Source organism: Hipposideros armiger, unplaced genomic scaffold, assembly GCF_001890085.2.
Source record: "Hipposideros armiger isolate ML-2016 unplaced genomic scaffold, ASM189008v1 scaffold_42, whole genome shotgun sequence".
NCBI lineage: Eukaryota > Metazoa > Chordata > Mammalia > Chiroptera > Hipposideridae > Hipposideros > Hipposideros armiger.
The window spans coordinates 2,165,778-2,184,287 of NW_017731392.1; the positions used below are offsets into that span (position 1 = coordinate 2,165,778).

The 18,510-nt window shown below is 38.0% G+C and overlaps 1 protein-coding gene and 1 pseudogene across 4 annotated transcripts in view; one reads left to right on the forward strand and one right to left on the reverse strand.

Moving 5' to 3' along the window:
• EXOC6 (exocyst complex component 6) overlaps positions 1–18,510 on the forward strand; it is a 163,790-nt gene that overhangs the window by 63,478 nt on the left and 81,802 nt on the right. For all 4 annotated transcript variants that reach the window (XM_019639114.1, XM_019639110.1, XM_019639113.1 and 1 more), the window contains exons 13-17: positions 3,206–3,303; positions 8,183–8,288; positions 13,155–13,264; positions 15,458–15,569; positions 17,037–17,171. In XM_019639114.1, the coding sequence (XP_019494659.1) occupies positions 3,206–3,303; positions 8,183–8,288; positions 13,155–13,264; positions 15,458–15,569; positions 17,037–17,171 (561 nt within the window). The remainder of the gene's footprint in view (positions 1–3,205; positions 3,304–8,182; positions 8,289–13,154; positions 13,265–15,457; positions 15,570–17,036; positions 17,172–18,510) is intronic.
• On the reverse strand, positions 806–2,785 carry LOC109380912 (zinc finger protein 384-like; annotated as a pseudogene).

The window sequence follows — 18,510 nt, forward strand, 5'->3', positions numbered from 1 at the left end:
GAATTCTCTCCCTTCTCTGCCACACCCCTTGTTGTGGGATTTCATAAAGAATACAAAGCTCCCACAGCTCCTTAGATTTGCGGAAGGGGAGACAGAGTACAGGGCCTTGGATGGCAGTGAAGAGGAGAGACTCCAAGGAAAACCCACACTTCTAAGCAATGCTTGATCATTTTGGGGATCTCTGGGCTCTTGGGGACCACATCTCAGTCCATGCCCCTTTACAAATAAAGGGGGTCTGACCACCACCCAGATTTCCTTCCGCTAGCATTAAGTAGGAACTGAAGTGAGACCATGAGGAGGAAGAAAACAACTCCCAGGGATCAGGGCATGTGGGAAACCTGTTCTTTCACAGGCAAGATTAGAACAGGAGGCTGGTTGCATTTAAGGCTCCCTTCTCTCTAGTATCTGGGAGGGCCAGCCTCTAGTCTTCTATCAGCCTGAACTTTGAGGATTATGAGGGTAAGGAGAGTGTGAAGTGTCCACACTGGAAAAGTTTCTATGAGGTCATAGCAAATCCCTCCCTTGAGCACCAACCCCCAGTTTTTAAATGCTATGCTTGGGAGGGGAAGCTGCTGTATTATACTACCAGCTCAGTATTCCTTTGCCAATCAGGAGGGCTGATGTTCCTTTTAAAGAGGAGTTGAAAGTAAGGATGGTATCCTGTGAAGGAAGGTGGTGCTTAAGGCCCAAGGAGATGTAGCCAAAGCCTGTCAAAGAAGAAGAGGACTTTTCCGCCAAGAGGAGTTGGAGAAAGAAGGGACCAGAACTTCTTTCCCCTCTTTCCAGTGGGTGGCAGCACAAGTTTCTATGAGCTGGCCAGGTGCTCCACTGGGATGGTGCTGGTGGTGATCCTGAGGCAGATGTCCTTATGATGCTCCACTGTCTTATAGGGGGATCAGATCAAAGGAACATGGGGGTGTAGGGTTGGGGTTACTGTCCACACCCACGCCCACCCTGGGGGGCTGCTGCTGCTGCGATGCCTGGGAAGCCTGGGCTTGGGCTTGAGCCTGAGTCTGAGCTTGAGCCTGGGCCTGGGCCGCTGCTGCCACTGCCTGTACTTGTTGCTGGAGATCAGGAGGGTTGTGTTTGCGTATATGTTTCATAAGGTACATTTCCGACATATATGCCTGACTACAGATAGTGTAGGTGTATACCTTGACAGGCTCTACCCTATGCATTGATAGGTGCATCTCTAACGAGGCTGCATCTGTGTACGCTCGATGACAGTTGTGGTGCTTGAAGTATTTATCTTTGTTGTGCTGCCTCTGTGTGGACTTTCTCACAGCCTGGGTGTGCACATTTATATGGTCTGTCACCGGTGTGGATTCGGGTGTGCGGCTGGGGGTGAGGGAGCTGGCGGAAGGATTTCTTTTTTTTTTTTTTTTAAGATTTTTATTGGGGAATTGGGGATGGGATCAGCGCTGGGGAATTGGGGGAAGGGTAACAGACAGGTTGCTGTCCTTTTGTTCTTCAGTCTAGTTGTGGAGAACGTTGCTTCACTGGCCCAAGTTGGCACCATCATTGTGCTCTTCCTGGGCAAGACAGATCAGTCGCCAGCTTCTGGACAACTGATCACGGCGGCTGCTGGCCGCTCACGCTGGCTGCTGGCTACACACGGTAGCCCATGGCAACCCACTGCAGCAGGGGCTGCAGCCTATGCCGTTGCCAGTGACTCACAGCAGCCTAGCTCCAGGTTGAGCTGTTGTTCAGCATCTTAGCTGTAGAGGGCAGTGTCACTGGCCCTCATATGTGGGATCAGAACCGGGGTCCTTTGGCGTCCCAAGCCAGCTCTTAACAAACGCGCCGCTTGGCTGGCCCCAGAAGGATTTCTTACACAGAAGTTACAACTGTAGGGCTTGGTCCCCTAGTGGATACGGAATTACCAGGCCAGTAGGAGCTGTTGGCGAAGGTCTTGGAACAATGGGGGCACTTGTGGTGCTTGGCTTCAGTGTGTGACTTGGAGTGGATCTGCATCTCTGTCTGTATAGAATGTCAGTCAGCACATCTGGCACCCAGGGTCACATAGCAAGTTCATGGTGGAGCCAGGAACTGAATCCATGAGCCCAAGGCTTTGTCCATTTTCTGTGCCACAGAAACCTTCGCTTCCTATAGGTTTTTCTAATGGTCATCATCATCCCCAGGGGAGAGGACGTAAGGGTCATTTATTTCAGGTAGTCCTGATTCCAGCATCCTCTTCTTCTTTCAGTTTGGGTTGCTTAGGAACCATATTGCCACCTTCACCCCTTCCTCCTAGGGCTGATGATACCTTCTTGAAGAGGTCAGGGACAACCTGCAGGGCTTGTGAGCCAGGAGGCAGAGCTGAGACAGTCATGGGGGCCAAAAGGGGGAAGGTCTGAGCTGATGAGGCTGTGGTCACAAGGGGATGTGATTACCAAACCAGAATCAGCAGTCATCAGTCCGGTAGACGGCACAGGGGCCACCATTAACAGACGCCTGGCTATATGGGATTAGCTGGTCAGACTTGGACTCTTTGTCCATATTGATGCCCGAGGGCAGGGACACTGAGGCAGGCACAGTCAGCAAGGTGGGGTAGTGGGGTGGAGTCAGCCCACAGCCCTTCTCTGGCAACAGCTGATCCTTCTTATTGATGAACGTCTTATTCTCAGTCTGTCCTGAGATTGTGTGGATAGAAGACCAGAAGTACAGGTTAGAAGTTAAGTGAGATTCCTTCCATTCTACCCTCTCTCTCTCTCTTCCTCCTAGCGTTTTATTCTTTCTCCTTTCCAAGGTTCCTGAACTTTCCAGAAGTGAGGCTGCTGCTCATACTCCCTAGAACCCCAATTCCTCAACACCCCCTCTCTCCCTCCCTCCCCCCACTGGCTTGGAGTTGAGCTGCCAGGAGAGAAGGTGGGAGCACCAGAAATGAAAGAGGGACAGAGGGAAATAGCAATGTAGGGGGAGTGCCAGTGGGGAAGGGGCAGAAATGCCCTAATACTTTTTAATGCTAACAAGGTAATCCAGAGTGAAAAGACAGAAGAAATGGAAAAATTATTTGAGCTTCATGAAACTGTTTCTAGCCTCTTTTCTACCTAAGGCAACCTTGTAAAGTCAAAATGATTCCTTTTTTTCTTACTGTTGGAATGGCATGCAATGTGTTATAGTGATCACATTCAAATAATTCTCCAGTATACCCAATATTTTTAAATGAATATCCTTAACTTATTTTTTTTTATGTATGTTTTAGGGTTATGGTTTTCCAGTGAACCGACTTTTCGACCTTTTATTTGAAATAAGAGATCAATACAATGAAACACTGCTTAAGAAATGGGCTGGAGTTTTCAGGTTAGTCTAAACCGTGGTGCCTTGATGTGGTGCAAAAGTTTGTCAAATGCTACAGTAATTGATTTTGCATTTAGCAATTTAAGATGCTTATAATAATTTTTTATTGTGGTAAAATATAACATAAACTCTACCATTTTAACCTTTTAAAAATGTACAGCTTAATGACATGAAATACATTTATGTTGAAACCATCACCACTGTCCTTCTCCACGACTTTTTCATATTCCCAGACTTAAACTCTATACCAATTAAACAATAGCTTTCTATTCCCTTCTTTTTCTAGCCCCTGGCAGTCACTGTTCTACTTTGTCTTTATGAATTTGACTATTTTAGGTACTTCATATACGTGGGATCATATAATATTTATATATTATTTGTGTTTGGATTATGTCACTTGGCATAATGTCTTCAAGGTCCATCCATGTTGTAACATGTCAGAATTTCATTTTTAAAGGCCGAATCATTTTCCATTGTATGTATATACTGCATTTTATTTATCATTGATCCATCTATGGATATTTGGATTGTTTCCACCTTTTGGCTATTATAAATAATGCTGCTATGAACATTGGTATACAAATATCTGTTTGAGTCCCTATTTTCAAATCTTTTGGGTATATGCCCAGAAGTGGGATTGCTGGATTATATGTAAATATGTAATTTTTGAGGAATTGTTATACTGTTTTGCACAATGGCTGCACCACTTATAATTAATTTTTAAATGTGCTACTTTTAATACTAATCTCTCTAGTTTTTTCCCCCCCAATGAATGATTAGATAAAAGGCTATAAGTATTCAAAGGTATTTAGTATTAGAGACAGAAATTTATAGCTTTTAAATTTTGTTTGGGGAAAGTGGTATTTTTACAAATAGCATAACTAAATTAAAAATCTTAAAGCATTTAATTAAGAAAATTACTTTTGCTTTAATCACTTGGCTAGAGTGACAAAATATTTTAATAACTATGTAATTTTGTATTGCCATGGAAAGAGAAATATGCTCCCTCCTTTTTAAATTCTACAAACTTTTCTCGTTCCCTTTTTCTTTCTTCTTTCCTTTCCTCTCTCCCTTCCTCCTTTTCTCCCTTCCTTTTTTCTTTCCTTCTTCCCTCCCTTCCAAAAAAGAAGTCAATCTTGAGATCTTAGATCTAGTTTACCCAAAATATGATAGAAGTAATGTGACAATAATATTTGATGAGATTAAAACAGAAAATATGTTACATGATTTAACAGCAGCTTGACATATACCCCATCAATTTTTAAAACTATGGAAGATTGACCTTCTGAATACTGTGATAGAAATCTTTTTAAAATATCTAAGTGATTCACCAAGTGATACAGTTCTATTAAAATCAACTAAATAAGTCCCTATTTAAGAATTTTGTGTTAACATTCCTTAGTAGTGATATGGTAAGGATGTTGTCCCAAATGGATAATTGACAGTCTTGATGAGTCATGTATAAGTATCAATGATATTTTTATATTTAGTATTTTAGAAATAGAGGTAGTGCTTACTGATAGGGATAATCTATAATATATATGCTACAGTGTAGTGTAGTAATATGATAGCTTTAAATATAATAATATGATGTTATTAACTTGCCCTTTTAAATAGAGTGTTTACATTTTCACAATTATTGATAGATTTGTATTGAGTCAGCTGTTCTCTCTTATTTATCTTAAGACTTCTAGTAGTGAGATTGCTCCCAAGGTTGGGGTAACTATGAGGTTTTGTTTTCTCTCTGGGAAGCTAATGGGTTCATTCCGATAGAGATAGGATTAACATTATCATCCATTGTAATTTTGGGGGAGAACAAATGATAGCATGTCAGTTGTAGTACATAATTCACAAATACATTTTGACTTCTGCTTTCAGTATTCTTCTAGATCATGCTTTTTGCTTAGATTTTATAAGAAGTAGCAGAATTTAAGCTTTCTTTATCCCTGACTTGTAGCTTCAGCAATTTTACAAGTAGTGAATTGACAACCTAACAATTAAATGGGGAAAAAGTAAAAGTTATCATCAGTACTGAATAATTAAAACATGGCTACTTACATGATAGAATTTATAATCTGAGTACTGTCATAGTTTGTTTATCTGTGTGTGGTTTTCTCCAACTATATTGTGAGCACCAGTCTTTTATTTATATTCTTGATTGCCTAATCCCAAGTATTGTGCTTTGCACAGTGTAGAAGGAACTCAGTAAATGTTTATAGAATTAGGTTCAGTAAACAGATCACTTTTAAGACTACATTAGAATAACTATTGCATTGATCTGTACACCTGAAACTAACAATAAAATTTAAAAAAAAAGACTACATGAACATTTTCAGAATATGTATGTACCATTCATTAAATTATCTCTCCTTGCATATTAACTGATTCCCTGATATTTGGATAAAGTGAGTAGTTTATGGTTTTCTAGTAGTTTCTTCCCTGAAATTTACCTTTTAACCCTTACTGTAAACACTGTTTAGAAGGAAATAGAATTAGTTGAAGCCTCTCACTATATTTTAAGTAAACAAAGCCTTATTTTACCTACCTTGTGCACACCATGATTTACAAACCTATGCCTTTATTTTTAATCTCTCATCAAGACCTAAGACCCATTTATCAATTAGATATTAGTCTATCCACTACCCAAACCATATCCTTCTCTTGTATTCCTTGCCTCAGTACATGTTTCTGATGAGGTGAGGTTTACATTATTTGTCCATTTGCCTTGTCTAGAAACCACAAATTCATCAAGATTGTACTTTCCCTCATAATACTCATTTAGTTTTAAAATCCTGTATATTCTATTTCTTAAAAGCTCTTGTTTCTGCCACTTCCTTTCTGCCCTCACGAGTATAGCTTTCATTCAAATTCTCATCACCTTTTATTTAGATTCAGTCTTTCTCTTTTTATATATTAAATTTAGTGGGGTGACAGTGGTTAGTAAAAAGACATAAGTTTCAAGTATACAATTCTGTAATACATCATCTATATATCACATTATGTGCTCACCACCCAATCAGTTCTCCTTCCATCACCATATATTTGACCCCCTTTACCCTCTTCTACCGTCTCCCCAGTTTTTCTAACTGACCTCTCTGTGTGCATAATTGTCCTTTCCCCAGTTTATCCTCCACATAGTGAAAGATTCCTATGACATTCCTCTGCCTGAAACTTATTAATGGTATTCCATTACCTACAGAATAAAATCTGGATGCCTCAGTTTGTTCATCTGCCCAGCCTCATTTTACACTATAATCCCTGATATACTTTACATTCTAGTACTACTGCACTACCTGTGGTTTTACTCCCCCTCCCCCTACGCTCATACTTTTTCACCCTTCATGCTTTTGCATGTTATGTTTCATCTTTCTGAAATGCTGTTGTCACATAATCTCATTAGAATTGTTTCTTATCTTTAAAAACCCTATAGAGCCTATAGCTTCTCTGTAAAACTTTCATGAGATGTCCTGCATCTACTCTGATAATGTTAATCACTTTCTTTGTTTTATTTCTGAACTTTGTACCTTTTTTATTGTCTGTATAACACATCATTATAAACATAATTTGTATATCTCTCCTATTAGTTGTTTTTTTTTTAAGATTTTATTGGGGAATTGGGGGAGGGGAACAGCATTGGGGAATCAGGGAAGGGGAACAGACAAGTTGCTGTCGTTTTGTTCTTCAGGGCGCAGCATCAATGGCCCTCATGTGGGATCCGAACTGGGGCCCTGCTGCTCAGAGCTGGCGTCCCAAGCCAACTCCTAACCAACGTGCCACTCGGCCGGCACTCTCCTATTAGTTTAGAGAACAGAGATCTTGCTTTTATCATCATGAGGTAGGGAGTTTGCATCACAGTTAGCCCAGAGCCTGGCACATAAAAAGATGCTCAATAAGTATTAATCAAATTGAACTACTGATTAAAAGGAAGTTGATGATTGGACACCAGGTATATTAAGACAGGCTGGGTTATGCTACAGTAACAAAAATGCCCAAAATCTCAGTGGATGAACACAGATACTTTATTTTCCTCTCACACAAATCCATAGTGGGTCTAATAACCCTAACCCAGCTGTGTGCTTTCGTGATTCTACTTTCTCAACATGTGGTCTCCCTGTCACTATGGGAAGAAATGGCACATGGTTAGCTCATAAATGCTTTAGACTTGAAGCAACACATATCACTTGCATTCTCAGCCTAATGGCCAAAACTGGTCATACAGCTCTGCCTATTTGCAAGGGAGCTGTGTGGAGAGCATGTGGATATTTGGTGAATAGTATGTAAGGTTTTTGTCTATAAAAGGTTTTTTCTGATTACATTATGAGACACTGAACAGTAGAAGACATTGCTGTCATATGATGTAGTTGGGAAGAGAGAAAACACAAGACACACAACTTGAGATTGTTCCTATAAAAAAATACGACTGGAGGGGCCAGCTGAGTGGCTCAGTTGGTTAAGAGCTCACTTAAGAGTGGGAGCTCTGAGCAACAGGGTCGCCGGTTCAGTTCCCAGCCCAAGTTGAGCTGCCGCTGAGCTGTCAACAGGTGGCAGGAAAAAAAAATACAACTGGAATCCTCTTCATTTCATGGTTTTGTTTTTAGTTATAGATGGTAGATAACGAGTTCATTTAGACTGTATCATCTTGAGAATTGTTCTAGATCAGAAAACTAAAAGTACAAGTGGAAGGAAGAGGTTGCACATGAATGCCGAGGGACAAGACTTATTTGAAATTCTGGATGATTATGTAGTGTTTTCCTATTTAGACCTTTAACTGACAAAATAAAAATGCTTTTGTTACAGTTTTTTTTTAAAATATTGCCCTATAGCACTCTAATGATACATTTTCCTAATATTAAAATATCAATTCTCTCTTCTTCCTTAACAGGGACATTTTTGAAGAAGATAATTATAGCCCCATTCCTGTTGTTAATGAAGAAGAATATAAAATAGTCATCAGTAAATTTCCCTTTCAGGATCCAGACCTTGAAAAGGTACAAGTTAGTTTTCAATTCAAGAATTTTCTTCAAAATAAACTCATAATATTTATTGGTACATAATATTAACCTGACACTATAAGTGAGAATAGCTTCTTTTGAGGCAATTTTTTTGTTGTTGTATTTAAGAAAATCAATTATGTTTTGTAATTTTTAAAGATTATGTTACTACTACTACTACTATTTTGGTGAAGTTAAGTGACTTTCCTGGGGATACTAGGAATAGTTGTCCCAAATGTTTGTTGGATTCTCAGGTCAAGTGTTACTAACATTGGGTGGATTCCAAATTAAATGTACAAAATGTTGAGTAAGTTATAGGAATAAGAGTATATTCTAGGGAAAGAGAGGAGAATTTCTTTGAAATGTCCATCACTGTGGATCATTTTATTTTTTGGCCCTTTCTTCTAGAAATAACACTTCCACAAAAAGCTTACCTTGGTTAAGTGAGAGGTATATGAAAGCAGTAGCCACCTATAGATTTTTTTTCTGGAGTAGGAATATGTATTTTTGGAGTCACGATGTCTGAACAGGGGCCAGCCGAGTGGCTCAGTTGGTTAAGAGTGCAAGCTCTGAGCAACAAAGTCACCAGTTCGATTCCCACATGGGCCAGTGAGCTGTGCCTGAGCTGAGCTGCTGCTGAACTGCCAACAGGTGGCAGGATGGCTCAGCTGGTGAGAGCACGTGCTCCTAACAACAATGTTGCCGGTTCAACTCCCACATGGGATGGTGGGCTATGCCCACCTACAACTAAGATTGAACATGGCATCCTGAGCTGAGCCACCGCAAGCTGCCCACGGGGGGCCGGATGGCAACTGGACTTGTTGCTGAGCTTGCTGCGCCCTCCACAACTAAGATTGAAGGACAACAACTTGGCTGTTCCCCTCCCCCAATTCCCCAACACTTCTCCTCCCCCAATTCCCCAACACTGTTCCCCTCCCCCAATTCCCCAACACTGTTCCCCTCCCCCAATTCCCCAAAACTGTTCCCCTTCCCCAATTCCCCAAAAAAAATCTTTAAAAAAAAAGATGTCTGAGCAAAAGACAGGATGGAGAAAAGAAACAGACCAGCATGTAGAGTTTTCTGTGACTGCACGTGCACGCACACATACCTATCCAGTATCTTTGGGTAGAATCAGATCTCATGGGAAAAAGGTACCGTATTTCCTGTTATTGTCACCTTTTTTCATTTTCTTTATTCTTGTTTTTTCCTTACGTTTTATGATTTTTCCAACTCTTTATAATTTAGTCATTTTTTACATTTTTATCCCTGCACAATGAACAAAAGTGAATTCTGAGTGAAATGTGTGAATTGTGACTGTTCATTTTGTTATATTTTCATATACATAAACTAAGTATCTTATGTATAATAGCCACATAATATGTGACTAACATATTATAGCTAACACTGCCATTGCATATACCTAATAGCTGTATTCTAATACACACAAAAGACCAGAATAACTTTTAATTCTATGTTTTTAGTTTTTACTTATTTTTATTTTTTTTAAAGATTTTATTGGGGAATTGGGAGAGGGGAACAGCGTTAGGGAATTGGGGAAGGGGAACAGACAAGCTGCTGTCCTTTTGTTCTTCAGTCTAGTTGTGGAGGATGTCGCTTCACTGACCCATGTTGGTATTATCATTGTGCTCCTCCCGATTGAGGCAGTCGGTCACCAGCCATTGGACGGCTGCTCATGGCAGCTCACGGCAGCTCAAAGCAGTTCTTGCCGGCTACCAGCCACTCACAGTAGCTCACGGCAGCCCCACTGCAGCCTACGCCGTCACCAGCCACTCACGTCAGCCCAGCTCCAGGTTGAGCTGTTGTTCACCATCTTAGCTGTAGAGGGCGCAGCATCACTGGCCCATGTGGGAACCAAATCAGAGGCCCTGCTGCTCAGAGCTCGCACTCCCAAGCCAACTCTTAACCAACTGAGCCACTTGACCAGTCCTAATTCTATGTTTTTAAAACGCCAATTGGAGTTGTCCCTGTCAAGAAATATTACCAGAATATTCTCCATCTCATGGCTTGGTTTTATTTTGTTTTGTTTTGGTTACTTAAGAGTTTGTTTAGGCTGTAGTATCTCCATAAAGAGTTTTGGATTGGTCTGGGTTCACATGTCAGCTCTGCCTGTGGCTTTTTATGGATAAGTGACTTACCCTATTTGCGTTTTTGTGCCTCATCTGTCAAGTGAGGAGGTTGAACTAAATAATCTCTAATGTCTCTTGTAATTACACTAAAGTATTCTAAATAGGTTTACAGTTACAAGGAAGTTTGACTTAGCTTCTAGGGTGCTTCCAAAATCTGCAGTATGATTAAACTCATTAGGAGTTGTATTCATTTGTCCATATATTACTTATCATTAAAAAGAAGAGCTGCTGTTAAGGTAAAAGCCACATGGAAAATTTAAATTTGACAACTTAAAAGGAAATCCATGAATTATTTAGGAACAGTCTCTTTGTTGTGTGTGTATATATATTTAATTTTTTTCCTGATTTAAGTATACTTTTCAATTTAAACTACTAGGAAAGATGTAAAACTGTCTTTTAAATAACATGAGTAATTATTTTTAGTGTAAATTATGAGTGAGAAAGGAATAAGACTGAACATATATGCAAAAATCAGCCTTTCTTATTGTAGATAGCTGTGATAATTTGATTAGATCTCTTTGGCTAAATTAAGAACATGTTCATATTCTGTCTTTAATATCATTAAAATAAAATTTTAAATCTGAAATATCTTCCAAGTAGTAATGGGTTCGTTATTCTGCAAAGCATAAATTGGATATAAGTTAGCATTTACATTATTATCTGGTGTTTTTAAAGAATAGCACCTCTTCAGTCAATTTTTATAGCACTCCTAATTGAATCTCTAAATTTGGAAAAGTTGAACCTACCAGTTTTGGAGAGACACTGCTCTCTATGAATGTTATCCCTGCTAGCTGGTTTTAAGTTTCCTTATGCTGGAGGTACCCAAGAATACATTTGTTCATTCAAATATTTGTCCTCACCTACTACATAGTAGCCACTGTGCTACATGCTAGTTTTTCATTCTCTGCTGTCAAGGAGCTTATAATCAAGTAAGGGATAGATTAAAAAAAAAAACCCAGGAAATTACAGTTCACAGAAGTTGGCACTGCTCCAGATAGAGGAAGCAGCATGCAGAAAGGCTAGAATTCTGTAGTATAAAGTACAAGGTTGATAGAGGACAAGAGATGAAGATCAAGAAATTAAGTAAAAAGCGCCAGATTATATTAGCCCTTGTAAGCAGTGTTAGAAAGTGTAGTCTCTGGTCCTGAAGGAGCTATGAAAAGTCACCATAGGAATTCAAGTAGTAAAAACGTAATCAGATTTGTGCTTTAGAAAGATCTCTGTGACTAATGTGTGGAGGAAAATGGGTTGGAGAAGAGAAGGACTGGTGGCAGAGAGACCAGCTAGGTAACCAGCAGTTACCTTGATAAGAGAGATTGGTGACCTGAGTGAGAGTTATGGCCATGGAATTTGAGAGATGTTTAGGAGGCAGGAAAAACAGGAGTTGGTGATTATTTGTGTATGAGAGATGATGAAGATAGAGGTGTCAAATATGATAGCCAAGTTTCTGCCTTGGACAGTGGTAGCTTTCACTAAGATAGGAAACACAAGAGGAACAGATTTAGAAGGAAGGGACAATAATTTCACTTTGGGATCTATTGAGCATGTCTCAAATACCATCAAACACTGATTTGCAGTCATGGGCATTGCAGCTTTAGTGTTAAAACCAAATAGAGGTGTCCAAGTGCTAGTTAAATGGATTTGGACTTCAGGAGAAAGATTTGGTCTGGAGTTGTAGGTTTGGGAGATATTGGCACTTGCATGGTAATTGAAGTCATGAGAGTAGATGAGATCATCCAAGGACAGTATGTGTGATAAGAAAAGAAGAAGATGTAGACTAGAACTCTAAGGCATAGCAGTAATTAAGGGATGGCTAGAAGAAGAGATACAGAGAAGGTAGAGAAAGAAGAGGAAATCCAGTGTTGGGGCATGGATACCAAGGAAGGAGAGCCCATTTAAGGAGCGAGAGGAGGTCAGCTGTGTCACATACTTCAGATACGAGTAAATCAGGTAACATGAGAGCTGGAAAAGTCCATTGGATTTAACATTTACAAGGTCATTGGTGACCTTGGTGAGGGTACTTTTCTCTGATACAACTAGGTTGCAATGAATGTGAAGATAAAAGTGTAGATTGGACTTCATGAAGTATAAATAAGGGGCTTTGGGTAAAAACCTTGGAGAGAGTTTACCTTTTGGAAACAATTTGTTAATGGATGTTGGCTGATAAAGCAGTTTAGCCAAGAAGCACAATGTAAACCATTGGCTGCATACCAGTGTTTGATGGTATACAGGTCAGAAAGCTGTTGTAAGGTGTTCTAGGAGTTATGGAATGAAATGGATACCTTCTTGAATTGGCATCAAGCCTTCATTAAGGGTGAGTGAAGGGAGTCTTAGAATTGTTTGATGACTCGGCCAAGAAGCTATCCCATAACTTTCATGGCCAGCCTGACTCTTGTATTATGGATGCAGAGAAGCACACAGCTAGGCATCTCCTGCAGGATACTTACTGGAATCTACAGAGGTATTGATACATGCTTTCTCTGCTTGTTTGAAGTCTCCAATATCATTTAAGAAACAGGTAAATTGCCACATTATTTTCCTAAGAAATATTTTGGTGTTCTTTAAAATCTAAAAATAATGTAGAAATATAACAGTAAACTTTGAGATGCAGGCATTTGCCATTCAAATGTGAAATCATTTTAATTTTTATACTTTTAGGTGATTAGAATATCTTTTAGTAATATTGCAAAACAATGTCAACTTTTTCTTTCTGCAGCAACCTTTCCCAAAGAAATTCCCCATGTCTCAGTCAGTGCCTCGTATTTACATTCAAGTTAAAGAATTTATTTATGCCAGCCTCAAATTTTCAGAGTCACTACACCGGAGGTAAGTTTACTAATAAGAAATGTATCCTTATCACAGCTGTTTTTATGAAACATTAATACTTGATTTTCAGGCAGTGACTCTTTAATGGATTGTTACCTCATTGGAAAGGCTACTATAATTTAGTGACATGGGGTTAAGTTGCTATAAATCTGGTATTATATATATATATTTTTTACTTTTTATTATATAAATCTTCAAACATAAATAGAAATAGAGATAATAGTATAAGAAACTCCTATGTTCTCAGCATCTAGATTTAACAATATTTTGCCATATTTTACCTACTTTTTTGCTGAAGTGTTTTAAAGCAAATTCTAGAAATAATGACATTTTACCCTAAATACTTCAGTATGTGTTTCTAAAAACAGTAAGGACATTTTATTGTCTACCCACACTTAACAAAATTAACACTATTCCATAATGTCATCAGTTCCTTAGCCCTTATCAGTATTTTCTTGGTTGTCCCCAAAATGCCCTTTTTAGTTGGTATGTTTGAATCAAGGTCCACATAAGGTTCACACCTTGCATTTGTTGTTAGATCCGTTTTACCAGTATCCCCCGTTTTTTCTTTACTTGTTTAGATCTTATTTATTTTAGTTCTTCTATTATTCAGGTTATCAGTAGCTAAACAATATCCCTTCTTTATCTGTGTCATTGACTTGTCAAAAAGCTAATATTCTCAATAGTTTTGTCTCAAATAGGCTTAAGGCTCAATATAAAATAATAACATTAATAAAGCATGCTTTAGCGAATTGGTATCATACTCAGTAATGAAGAGCAGCACAGCAACTGTTCGTAGCTATAGCCAACTTGATTTTATAGACAAGAGAATACTATTTATTTGGTATGATAAAAGTAATACCGTACATTTTTGGAAATAGGAAATGTGATATTTTGCCTACTTTGGTAATAAAGAAACTGAGGCTCAGAGAGGCTACATCACTTATCCAGAATGACCAGCTAGTTTGTGAGCTGGGATGTAGGAGCAGTTCTTCTGACTTCCATATCAGTGAAAGTGTCTGGCATAAAGTGAATGAACAGTTAATGTTAGAGAAACGTTCATCTCTATGCCACACCTTGTACCAGCTACCTGTATGGACCCTGCATTGTGGTCATATGCTATATTTCTAATTGTGAATACTCTCTGGAGGAGGGGGTGATACTAGCTTTCATAATATAGTTATCTCCCTCTCTGAAATCTATTCTTTCGATTGTATACTGAATAGCAAGAAATACCCTTCAGTGTGAAACACTTCTGAATTTTAAGTTATAAAAAGATGTGATGGCAGTTGAAATACAACAATTATTGATCTTTCAAGCTGAAACAATAAGAACATTCATAGTTACTTTATTGTATTTGTTGTATCTGTGTCTCTTATTGTAAGCTACCATTATTTTGGATTTAAACAGTGTATGAATACATGGAAAAATAAATGTGTGTTTTGCCAGGGTAAAAGAGTATCTGATTTTTTTACGTCTTATACTGCTTTTTCCTTTGAAGAGGGATTCTTTAAAAGATTTAAAATTTTTGTTCTGAATAACGTGAGTTGGAGAGGAAAGGAAAAGAAAGGAAGACAAATACCTAATGTATATATAGCGCTTATGTGCTGTGTGTTTCTCACAAGTGTAGTCACAAGACCAGCAGCATTAGCATCACATGGGAAATTGTTAGAAATGCAACCCTGTACCTACTGAATTAGAAACTCGGAGGGTGGGGCCCTTGGTATCTTTGAATCTCTTAAAAATCTCAGTGGAAATGGATATCTTAGGTTAAAATTAAATCTAGTAATTAATTATATCTGGAAAGAGCTCAGAGTGATTTGCATTTTAACAGTAATTTTAGCTATAGTAACATATGAAGTGTCTTTGAAAGGGACTGTCCCACAATGGAGTCATAATTTAAGAATAATTTTATTTCCTTATACTAAGTACCCCAGTGGTCTTACTGTAATGTTAATTGAATACATTTAAATTATGCCCTAAATGAATATTTTACTTTATTGAAAATGTCCCTTTTGTGAAATTAAATTGTACTGAAATTTGTGATTTAATAAATATGGGTGGGTGTAGTTTTTTTAAGATACAAAAAAATGAGGTGGAACAAATAATTTAACTAAATTATATTAAATTATTCAGGAAGTTAACCAACTATACCTTGGTTGAAAGCTTAATAATATCCACTTTTGTTTTTAGCTCAACAGAAATAGATGATATGCTTAGAAAATCTACAAATCTGCTGCTGACCAGAACTTTGAATAGCTGTTTACTGAACCTTATTAGAAAACCTCATATAGGTTTGACAGAGGTAGGTTTATAGCTAAGTGTTTCATGACATGAAACAATTGTTATAAATTAAGTTATTGCTGAACATCATCCTGTAAAACTAGCTATTTTAAATTTATTAATAGAAGTGGATTTGTTTAAAAAATAAAGAAGCATCAGTGTAAACCCAACCAATGTGAGGGAAAACAGTTTTTACACAGGGAATAGTACATATAGTAGTCTCCCATATTCATGGTTTCAGTTACCTGTGGTCAACTGCAGTCCAGAAATATTAAATGGAAAATTAAGAAATAATTCAGTAAACAATTTATAAGTTTTAAATTGTGCACTGTTCTGAGTAGCATGCATGATGAAATCTCGCACGGTCCCTCACCATTCCACCCGGGACGTGAGTCATCCCTTTGTCCAGCGTATCCACGCTGTACACACTACCTGCCTGTTCAGTCATTAGTAGCTGTCTCAGTTATCAGAACACCTGTTATGGTATCGCAGTTCTTGTGTTCAAGCAGCCCTTATTTTACTTAATAATGGCCCCAAAGTGCAAGAGTAGCGATGCTGGCAATTTAGATCTGCCAAAGAGAGGCCATAAAGTGCTCCTTTAAGTGAAAAGGTGAAAGTTCTTGAATTAATGAGGAAAGAAAAAAGTCATGTGTTGAGGTTGCTAAGCTCTAAGGTAAGAACCAAACTTCTATCTGTGAAATTGTGAAGAAGGAAAAGGAAATTTGTGCTAGTTTTGCTATCACATTCTCATATTGCAGAAGTTAAGGCCACAGTGTGTGATAAGTTAAGATGGAAAAAGCATTACATTTGTGGGTGGAAGACATGAACAGAAAATGTTTCGATTGACAGCAACATGTTGCATCAGAAAGCATTGAGCCTAGACCCAGACTTCTATAAGGGATTCCCCTGAAATGAATGACCACATAACACAACTTTTATTACAATATAGTGTTATACTTGATCTGTTTTACTATTAGTCATTGATGTTACTCTCTACTGTGCCTAATTTATAAACTAAACTTTATCACATGTATGTACGTATAGGAAAAAACATAGCATGTATAGGGTTCAAGTACAATTCACAGTTTCATGAATCTACTGGTGGTATTGGAACGTATCCCCTACAGATCAGGGGTAACTACTATAGTTGAAGGTGTTGGAACATATGTAGATTTATGATGGCCAGACCATTCATAAAAAATGAAAATACTCATTTTTTTACTTCATTAATATAAAATTTGAAAAACTACTTTGAAAAGTTACTTTAAATTAATTGGCAGTTAGATCTTGGTTATTTTTTAAAAAATTATAGCAGTCATAAATAATATTTGTAGCAGGCTTTTGAAATCACATAATCAGTTGTATCCTCTAATGCTATAATTATGCAGAAATGATACAATTACAGGAAGTAATAATCCTATTTTTAAAAAAGCAAATGGCTCTGTGTCATATTACATGCATTTTACAGAATATATTTTGTATTTTCTAGCTAGTGCAAATCATAATAAACACAACACACCTGGAACAAGCATGCAAATACCTTGAGGACTTTATAACTAACATTACAAATATTTCCCAAGAAACTGTTCATACCACAAGACTTTATGGACTTTCTACCTTTAAGGTATGTAAAAATCTGACCAAAAGTTTTTATTTCAATCACCATGAACTAACTTTTAAAAATTAAAGAAAAAAGTGAAGGGATTAGAAAGTACAAATTGGTAGTCACAAAATAGCCATGGGGATGTGAAATACAGTATGGGGAAATATAATCAATAATGTAAAAATTATGTAGGGTGCCAGACGAGCACTGGACTTTTGGATTCATAGATTGTGTAGATGCCTGACCAATGCATTATACACCTGAAGCTGAAGTAGAATAATATTGAATGTCAACTATAATTAAATATATATATATTATAGACATATTATCTATCTATCTAATCTATATTCATGGGATGTAAAGTACAGCATAGGGAATATAATCAGTGGTATTGTAACAGCTACACATATATTCGATGTCAGAGGGGTAGTAGACTTGGCAGGGAAGGTTATCACTTTGTGAAGAGTGTAAATATCAAATCATTATGGTGTTTTGTACACCTGAAACTAATATAAAAAAATAAAGTGAAATTTAAATAAATTTAAATTTTAAAAATTAAAAAAAAAAATTAAAGATTTTTTTTTTAAAGATTTTATTGGGGGGTTGAGGGAGGGGAACAGTGCTGGGGAATTGGGGAAGGGGAACAAAGAAGTTGCTGTCCTTCTGTACTTCATTCTAGTTGTAGAGGACGTCGCTTCACTGGTCCAAGTTGGTATTATCATTGCACTCTTTCCAGGTGAGGCAGATCGGTTGCTGGCCACTGAACAGCTGCTCACAGTGGCTCTCGGTAGCTCATGCTGGCTGCCGGTTGTTCACGCTGGCTGCCAGCCATTCACAGTAGCTTTACGGCACCTCACTGTAGCAGGAGCTGCAACCTACTCCGTCGCCTGCGACCCACAGCAGCCCAGCTCCAGGTTGAGCTGTTGTTCACCATCTTAGCTGTAGAGGGCGCAGCGTCACTGGCCCTGATGTGGGATCCGAACCGGGGCCCTGCTGCTCAGAGCTGGTGTCCCAAGCCAACTCTTAACCAACATGCCACTCGGCCGGCCTGAGATAATTTTTATTATATACATGATTCCATTATATTCCTAACATTTGAAAATTAGAGGTAATCATTGTCAGCAATCAGCAGATAAATGTCAATTACTTTTTGACGTTTTAAACATCTTAAATGGAGAAAAGTATTGATTTTCTATAGCTTTATTACATATTGTTCATGTTTTGAAGAATTACAGTAGTACTGAATTGATCTCACTGGATTTTCATTAATGTCTCACAGTTCAATAATTAATTTTTGTGTAATGTGTATATGTGTGCATGTTTGGAAATTAAAAATGTAAGATGAATTAAGTAAGTGTAA